The 9539-nt window shown below is 33.8% G+C and overlaps 1 protein-coding gene and 1 long non-coding RNA gene across 2 annotated transcripts; one reads left to right on the top strand and one right to left on the bottom strand.

The window, feature by feature from the left end:
• On the top strand, positions 7-644 carry LOC108661806. The gene is made up of 2 exons (XR_001927687.1): positions 7-126; positions 374-644. It is a non-coding gene; the product is annotated as an uncharacterized LOC108661806 (long non-coding RNA).
• On the bottom strand, positions 3230-4345 carry LOC18612477. The gene has a single exon (XM_007049289.2). The coding sequence runs from the start codon at positions 4239-4241 to the stop codon at positions 3504-3506; it is 738 nt and encodes a 245-aa protein (XP_007049351.2). The 5' UTR covers positions 4242-4345; the 3' UTR covers positions 3230-3503.

Below are 9539 nucleotides of genomic sequence, written 5' to 3'. Positions count from 1 at the left end.
GGAGACTGACCTTATAATTAAGCAAAGTCTCAACACGCGACTCCGTCTTGGTCTAATGTTTCAAATCTTAAGAGCACGAGAAAGTAATGATTTCAACAAAGCTGCAAGCCTCACTCAACTTCTTCGGTAATGTTTTATCATACTTTTACCCTTTTTTTTCCTTTATACATTTAAGCAAATCAACATAGCTTGTCAAAATTTTTTTTCCCCAAGATAAGATGGCTAATCAATAAAGCAAAAACATTAAGCAGCTAAATCTCCTATTACGTTTGGCATTTGTAATGTAAGGATGAAAGAAAAAAGAACAAGTTACTTCTTTTATTCCAATTTCTTAGTTAACGATGTTTCTCTCTCTCTCTCTCTCTCATTGCAGTGAATTGGTGGCAAAACCAAACAATCAGTAGCGAGAGCTTTGGTGGATTAATCTTTTCTGTGCTTGAGTTTAAGTTTGCTGTTTCATTGATTTGGGTTGCTTTGGAGAATGAACATTCCATTACAACTTGTGCACTTTGCTTTATTTTATTTATCTACTGCACTTTGCTTTCTTAACTAGTCGGTTTGTTTAACATTTATAAATTCGAGAAGCTTAATACAAATTTACTTATGGCATGTTTAATCGGGGGATGGAATGACCATTCCCCCTATTCCTAATCTCTTTTTATAATGTTGTTTTGTTCACTAAATGATCATTCCTTGAGAGGTCAGAAAAGCCAAGATCCCCCCTGGGTAGTGGAATAGGATAAAAAAGTTGTTTGAATATAAATGTCCTTAATCAATTTTATAAATTATTATCTTGTATAAGACAAAATCTATTTATTTTCCTCTTTTTATTTCTCTCTACTTATGTGCCTCACTCTTTCCCTCTTTAAATTTCCTGCACCACCCGAGGACAATGGAGGATGGAAAAGGGCGATGACAGGACTAGGGCCTCCACTGCTGCATGTGGTTGTGGGAAATGTCAATCTGGCGTTCCACGATTAGATTTGACTAAGAAAGCAATGGATATGGCGCTTCATAGCCAAATCTGATCAAGGAAGTATCGGATCTGATGTCCATTATCAGATCTAGCCACAAAAGCGCTGCAAGTGCTCCACAACTAGATTGTACTATCAGAAGCATTGATCTGGTGCTTTACAGCCAGATTCGATCATAAGAAGCATTGATCTAACACTTTAGCGACTAGATCAGGTCATAAGGAGTGCCAGATCAGCATTCTTAATGCATCGACAACATCTTCGGTTGTCGACGGATCAAGAATAAAAGAAAAAATCAAAATGAATTTAAAATAAAAATTTTTTAATTTTTATTTATATATTTCAAATTAAATAATTAAATTAAATTATTAATTATTAATATTTTAATTAATTATAAATTATTAATATTAAAAAAAAAATAATAAAATAATAAAATATAATAAAGAGTATTTTGATCTTTTTATTTTTTATTCCTTTCCTATTCTAAAGCTATTGTTACCAACCAAACACTGTAATAAGTCATAATAATTATTCCTACTCTATTTTATTCATCATACTAAATTACATAATATTTATTCTATTCTATTCCCACCTTATTCTATTCTCACGTAATAACTATTCTATTCCATTTTTATCTATTCCGTGAACCAAACGTGCCATGAGATTTACATTTATGTGAGGACCGTGACACTTGCATGTCTCGGATCTCATGTATCATAAAGAAAAGAGTCTTGTAGAAGTGGATGGCTCATCCGTTCTACAACGATTGTTTAGCCAAATTTTGGATGATAAGGGCTTACATTTTGCCACGACATGCTAAATCCTGTCATAAAATAGTCAAAACTGGACCCACTTAAGCGACCGGTCAAAAAATTAGTATCTGATTCCTCTGCCTGCGTGTTTGGTAACCAGAGACGACCGAGTCTGGCTGTGGGGTCTTTAGATGGAAGCAGGTCAAGCACGGTGAAAAACTCCTGTCTCCCACTATCCATGCTGTAAATGTAACATATTTGGAAGTGCTTGGGTCCAAGCAAACCCAAGCGATGGAACGTCAGTATTTGTTTACATTTTGTTCACTGCTGTTTTGTGTTTTTCCCATAACTTTTTCTTTTATTCTCTACATTTTTTTCCTTATAATTATTGTGTGTGCATGTGCAAAGGGCAAAGACTCGCTTTCTTTCTCTGCAAAAGGATGCACTATGATTCTTCAGCTCTGAATGGGGCCCTTAGAAACCATATGATGTCATGAAGGAGAGAAGCTGTTAGCGATGGAAATTAATTTTTTGCTTAGTGATGCTGATGTTTATATAGTGGTGGGGTTAAGTCTCTTTCTTTTTGTTTCAATTTCAGGAAGAGGGATGCTGGGCAGCTCATCATGAAGTATAACACTCTCGTTAGGATTTGAGGATCTCGAAGTTAGATTGTGAGGTTGTCCCTTGAAAGTTGCTTCTAAAATGGCTTGAAGACTGATTCAAATATGTAAGATTGAGCAGCTCATTGGTGTGCTTAAAACATTGTGTCAGGATATTTAGAATCTTCTACTCTGCGTGGAGCTTGTCCCTATGTGTGGGGGTAGTGATGGCAGAGCCTTCTCAAGTCAGAATTACGGTCAATTATTTCCCAGTTGAAGGGTTAGAACAGAGCGAATTCAAACTTGGAACTTTCTTATTCAAGGGAATTGTTTAGGTTTGTAGTAGATGGGGTGGAGTGTGGGCAGATACCTTTGGGAAAGTGATTGCAGACAAAAAATCTTTAGATTGGAATAGAATCATTCTTCTTACTCCAGTGAAGGGGAGGCTAATTGGATTAAATTTGCTCACTTTATATTGTCCTCTTCTGGATGACTTGAAGTCAAGTGAGCAATTGCTCGGTGGGTTCCTTTGATAAAGTAACCATCGGGCAAAAAACCGAAAACCACCACATGCGTAAGGCAAGGACGGAGACATTCATATAATCGTATTGGGGAGAAAAATAGAGGAAGATCAAAAGAAGGGTAACATCAGGGATTGTATCAATCCCTTCACAGATCCTATTTGATTTGACTTTCCAACTGCTTCTCAAGCCTTGTCTTAAGCATTAATGATTAAACAAATATAATGAAAGGCTATTGGAAGATGCCCTGTGCTTATAAACCCTACATTTGGCACTAAACCCATTGTTTAAAACTTTAAAGGTTTTGATGGGTTCTAAATCCTAACTCGAAACCAAACTGTAAGATCCAACAACTTAATTATATTTCTAAACAGCAAGTCTAATTACCATCATCAAATCCCAATACATGATTATTTGCATTAAAAATCATTTCATCACAGCTTATAATTTACATTAACAGAAATTATTAGAGGTAACTCAGAAATCAAATTTCTGGGAAAAAAAATACTAACAAGGTAACCAGGTATGTGTGCAAATTATTCAAAACAAAACCTCGGGTTAGGGACTTAAGAGACAAGCAAAAGAAAGAAAACAAGTTACAGAAATCTATAACTACAAGCAGGTTGATGCCTAGACTCTTGAGTGTGTTAAATTCAATCATTGAACCATGATCAGTTGCCGGGCTTCAAATTGGATTCCTTCTTTCATCTTTCTAATAAATTCCTCACATTTCTTGTTTAACTCTTCTTTACTCATCAACCCAAGTCCTTCATCTTCATCTTCCTCAACTACAATAAGCTCACTACTCTGTTCTTCACCTTCATCTTGTACGACCACGGGGACATCTTCTGTTCCTTGTACCAGGGCCAAGGAATCCATTTGTGATTCTCGTGCTTCTAGATCAACTTCTATAGTAACTTTTGCCTTTTCAATCGACCCTTTCTTCTCTGATGATTCAAGCTGTTCTCTCTGACTGCATCCCTTCCTCTTGATGGTCTTTTCAGCTTTAGAATCAGTTTTTACCGAAGAACTACGGATCAAACCAGAGCTGGTGGCAATAAAAACAAGAAGCCCGTTGCAAAGTAGGAACATATAATTCTTACCAATGCTGAAATTGAAGAGTTGCAAACCGTATGCCAATATATGGAAGTTGCATAACAAAGGGTAGGATAATATAACAGAAAGGACAGACAATGGGACCAAAATTTTGGCGACTAGCTTCAGGAAATAGAAGCTGCTGATCAATTGAATTGGAGCTTGGGTTCCTTGCTGTTTCCGCGTCTCCATGCTTACTTTGTGCTCCTTAGCTATAGAAAAGGTCTGGGAGAGACTTTTGAAGAGCTTCAACAGTCGCAGAGAGAGGGGGTTTGAGATTAGATTATAACTTAAAAGCATAGGCTAAAGGGGATGAGGCAAAAGGTTTATATAAGAATACTTGGGAGCTGATTCCTCGAAGTTACCCCTTGTCATCAAAGATGATGTACTCTTAGTTAGGCAACTACTAAATTTCAGCCCTTTCTAATTCTTGTTTATAGTATTCCACAAGTATGATTAGTATTAAGAGAAAAAACCATTTTGGCAGTGTCTTATTAGTATACCAAGAAGACCAACAATATATTTTTCTAAATAAATTTAAACTTTGATCTACCATCTCTTTGTTTTTTTTTTTAAATATATATATATATATATATATATTTATATATTTATATTTTGTCTTCCAACTAGCATTCAGAACGGGACAGTATAATTTAAGCAACGCTTTTAATATTGATATCGATAGCTACTTGCAATTAAATTCCCAATTTTGTTAAATTTTCTACCCTTGGGAAAAGGTGATAATAAAAAATTATATTGCTGATATTAAATTGTATCAGTAGATTCAGCACCAACAAGTTAATAGTTACCCAATGTATTAAGTATTTGTACGGGAAATGCTTGAGTTTCGAACGAGATGTATGGATTCACTCTTGAGACGAAGTTTTTATATATATTTTGAAATGCTATACCTTTATTCCTTAAACAACATCAATATGCAAAAGAGCAGGTGAACAAAAACCCATCCCTGCATCTTAGGCACTCACCGCCCCAGCCCCATGAGCCGTTGTCTGTCCCCAGCAAGTCTACCCCATAGGGCCGGCACAACCCTCTCATCCAGACCTGTTGGTACCAGACAACTCCTTCAAAAGATCAAAAGACAAGCCAAACAACCAGAGGGTCAGTAAAACCCAGCAGACCTTCCCTTGACAACAAGAAACAAAAAGTAAACAAAGCACTCAAAACAGGGGGACCTACTATACATTTTCAGAATCCTAAGGGAGCGGAACATAATCATGATTAATCCAAACAAAATCAAGTGGCCTCAGTACACCACTTTTTGCAAGGCTATCAACTTCCTTCCCTGTTAGCTGACCTGGGTGTATGTCTGATCTTCCACCTCAGATGAAGTTTATATTTATTAATATATATTTGTGTACACAGTAAATGAACCATCACCTGTTATACTTTCATCAAAATTAACATTTACTTACAAAGATTTATTTTTATTTTTATTTTGAAAATAATACACTTTCATTAATAAAATTAAACTATAAATTATGCACGGTAAACTTGAGTTTGATAATATCATTTTTATTCATGGGTGCATATAAGTTGCTTAAAGAGAAAATTAATGACAGAACTCAAGATTGAGTTCTATACAAGTTATTAGACCATTAAAACAGCAAGAGTAGTTCATTTAATTGTCAATTTTTTAGTTACGATGGCATTTTCTGAGGATGGTAGGTCTTTAAATTTGGCACTTATGGAGTAGGCCTGTAGGCATTTGTTTGTAACCTTCATATGTTGATTTCTGGATGGTATGCATCTTTAAGTTTCACATTTGAGGAAGGCACGAAGAACCAGTAATTCCAAGACTGCTCCATCTTTGTATTTCCAGCAAAACTTTCGTGAATTATATTTTTTTTTTAACTTGGAACAAGGGGGATTTTTTTGGACTTGGAAAAAGGGAATTCGAACCTTACTCTTAAAATAAGAAGATAATATAGTAACCAATAAGTCAAATATTCAGGTGTAAAATTTTTATAAATTTAAAAGTAATTAAATTCATATATAACATTTCAAAATTAATAACTATCTCTAACCTAATAAATTATTATAATATATATGAGAAATTGTTAGTAACTTGGTGTACCTAATTGCAGAGATTATTTGAACCTCTAATAATTCAACTGGTGTTTGTTAACTTGGTATTTGCTAACTTAATAAAACTTTAACTTTTGAATTATTAGAGGTTCAAATAATCTCTGTAATTAGGTACACCGAGTCACTAATAATTTATTGGGTTATTTATTAACACCAGTTGAGTTAAACAGTCATTGCTTACAATTGATTATTATATATTATTATTGAAAGTAAAGTTAAAAAACAATCTATAAATATAGATTCAATGTGAACTCTCAAAATCAGATATTGAGATTTAAAGATTGTCTCTTAAACTCTTACGATGAAATCGGTAAAGAATTTAAAATTTTGAATAAACAGTGATTAAAGAATAATTATAAAAATAATTATATTGGATATATTAAAATTTATATTTATAATAATAAAAATTAAAAAATAAAAAATAATGATTATCACCATCCGTCACCCCTTTCACTCTTTTCCTAATTGAATTCCTGGTAATATATATTAAATTAATTAGAGAGTAAATGAAGAAGATGATGACCAAGTTTCTTTGAAGTAGGGTTGACCAAGGTCGCGAGGACACGATGACTTTGGGGTCAACAAGATTGATTTGCAAGATAAGTATAAGGCGTGAAAAGGGTCCCTCTACATCTAGCTTTGCCCAGGCTTACTGTGGGTGTTTGAACTCAGTCAACTTTAAATAATGGACTGAAAAAAATTCAAGTCGATGCCACGCGTTTTGGAAGCTGTCTACCAAATTTTCTCGGGTATTTATTTTAACAACCATTCTTCTGTTTTTTTTCATTTAAGAAATGAAATAAAAAATAAATAATTTTTTTTGAATAAAATAAAAATAATTATTATGTTATAAATTTATAAAATAAAATATAAAAAAATTAATAATCTAATTTCAGTGTCACTTTGGTTCAGTTATGGGTTAACGAATGCAAAATTTAAGAAAACTCTGCCAAGCATAAGAAGGGAGCAGGAGCAGGTTCTGTATAATTATCCTATTTTAAACCAATCAAAGTAGAAAGGTTCTAGATTTGTTGTAGCTGATTAATTCTCTGCCTGCTGCTGCATTTTCGAAGTATCATCCATTTTACTTTTAGGGCCCAAGCTTGACCGTGTCAGCTGAATCCAATCTTGCTACTGCTAATCTACCTTGTAGGCCAAACAGATTGTTTTCCACAAGACCAAGTCAACACATAGAATACAAGTCAAAATATTGATTAGTATTTTCACTGCTGATATATAAGATAATAATTCCTTTTTAATTTGGAATTTTTACCATTGCTTTTTTTTTTTTTTTTTTATAGTCTAAAAAGCATACGTTTTCTTTCCTTCTTTAAATCCCCTTTTTGCTCACTTTCTTTTCTTTTGGCACAAGCAAACAATGGTTGTGTAGAAACATTAAAAAAAAAAAACGAAAGAAAAGTATATTATAGAGAAATTTTAGTGAGAGATATTAAGCATATAAGCATCCGCAGACAAGATAAAAGAAAAGCTGTTGATGTTGGTTACAGCTTGAAGAAGACAGAAGATGAACGCTGAAGAATAAAGTCAAAACTTACACGTGTTTTTTTTTATAGCAGACGTAGATTTTTTACTTTTACTGTTTATTAGTTTTATTTGATTCAGTGAATGTTTAGTTAGTTTAGCTGATTTCCTATTAGTCAGAGGTTGCATATATAAAGCATTGTTGTAATAACTCTTTTCAATTGATGAAGATATGCACTTTCTTCTTCATTTTCTGGTTTTCCTCTCTATTCGCTTTAGCTCCACAGCAAGTTCGAACATGGTATTGGAGCACTCGAGGTTAAGGTTTTTGAACTTCATTTTCTAAACTTGAATCTTGTTGTCGATTTTTACTTGCTGTTGCATTAATTTTCATCGACAATAAAGAATTTTTTCGCAAATTTGGTTAAGCTCTTGATTCAATGGTTGAATTGACAGTTACTAAATCAACTTTATCACCAATTGAAGATCCTCAGTCTCTCTAATATCTACATCATTCTAATCATCCAGGATCAGTGATGATAAGTCCTAAGCTCAGTACAAACAATTATGTACCTTGGAGTAAGTCTTTTCTCTTAGTTATTTCAATTAGAAATAAGGTAAGGTTTCTTAATGGAACCATTACCAAACCAACTACAATAGATCCTCTTTTTGCATCGAAGACTAAGTGTAACAACCTAATTGTAGCATGGCTATTAGAATCAATCACTCCACCAATGGCATCCATTGTGTTTTTCATGAAATCTTCAGCTAAGATATGGATTACTCTAAAACAGAATTTTTCTCAGCCTGATGATACAAGAGTTCGTAATTTGCAAGACTCTTTAGGGAATGTGTCACAGGGTACTAAATTAGTGGATTCAAACTTTATAAAATTGAAAGCAATATGGGAGGAAATTAGGAATTATTGATCTCTACCACAATATGAGTGTGATAAGTGCAATAAGAATGTTTCAAGAAATATAGCACTCAATTTTAGAAAGATATGGTGTTTCGGTTTTTGAATGGCTTAAATGAATCCTTTTCCGTCATAAGATCCCAAATAGTATTGATAGATCCCATTCCACCATTGGATAAAGTCTATAGTCTGGTAGTGAGAGAAGAGACACAGAGGGATATGCTAATTCAATCCCAACCAAAGTTAGATTTTTCTGCAATGGTTGCTGTTATTGATGTCAGGAAGAAATTTAAAAAGGATGTAATTTGTTCTCATTGCAATAAGATAGGTCACCCTAAGGAAAAGTGCTACAGGCTGAATGGCTTCCCTGAAGATTTCAAGTTTAATAAAGGGAAGAATGCATGCAAGAGAGGAAAAGCAGTCAATAATGTTTCTGTTGTGGAAGATATACAACCTGAAAAGGAAAAATAGGCTACTGAAGCTAATTTCCTGTCTCAAATGCTGTTCATCAAGCAGTAAATCAACAAGTTAATGACTTTTTTGAGTGAGAATGGTATTAGTGTTGATGAAGTTAAGGACATTTCTGTTAGCAGTCAACTAGGCAAACATTTTTTGGGTGAATTCTGCATTGGCAGGTATTGTCTTTGGCCTTACTTGTTTAAATATCAAAAATAAACTTCCATATAGATTTAGAAATTTACTAATTCTATGAATGATCAGAATTCTTGGATAATAGATATGGGGGCTACAAATCACATTTCTTCTACCTTATACAGCTTCATCCATGCTAAACCAGTATCCAAATGCTACGTTCAACTACCTAATAAAGCCAGAGCAATAGTGACACACATAATAACTATAAAATTGACCCGCTTACTTACTTTGTCAAATGTTTTGTGTGTTCCCAACATCAAGTTTAATTTAATTTCAGTGAGTTAGTTTACCAGCTTAAAAACTGTGTATGGTTCATTGATGAACTTTGTGTTATCTAGGATCTCCCTTTATGGAAGGTGATTAGGGTAGTTAAAGTTTCTTCTGGATTGTATCTCATGCAAGGTAGTCAAGATGAACAAAACCTATCCAAGTACAGTTTT

Source organism: Theobroma cacao, chromosome 1 (genome assembly GCF_000208745.1).
Source record: "Theobroma cacao cultivar B97-61/B2 chromosome 1, Criollo_cocoa_genome_V2, whole genome shotgun sequence".
NCBI lineage: Eukaryota > Viridiplantae > Streptophyta > Magnoliopsida > Malvales > Malvaceae > Theobroma > Theobroma cacao.
Note: the sequence above shows the minus strand (reverse complement) of the source record. Positions and strands in the feature narration are given on the sequence as shown.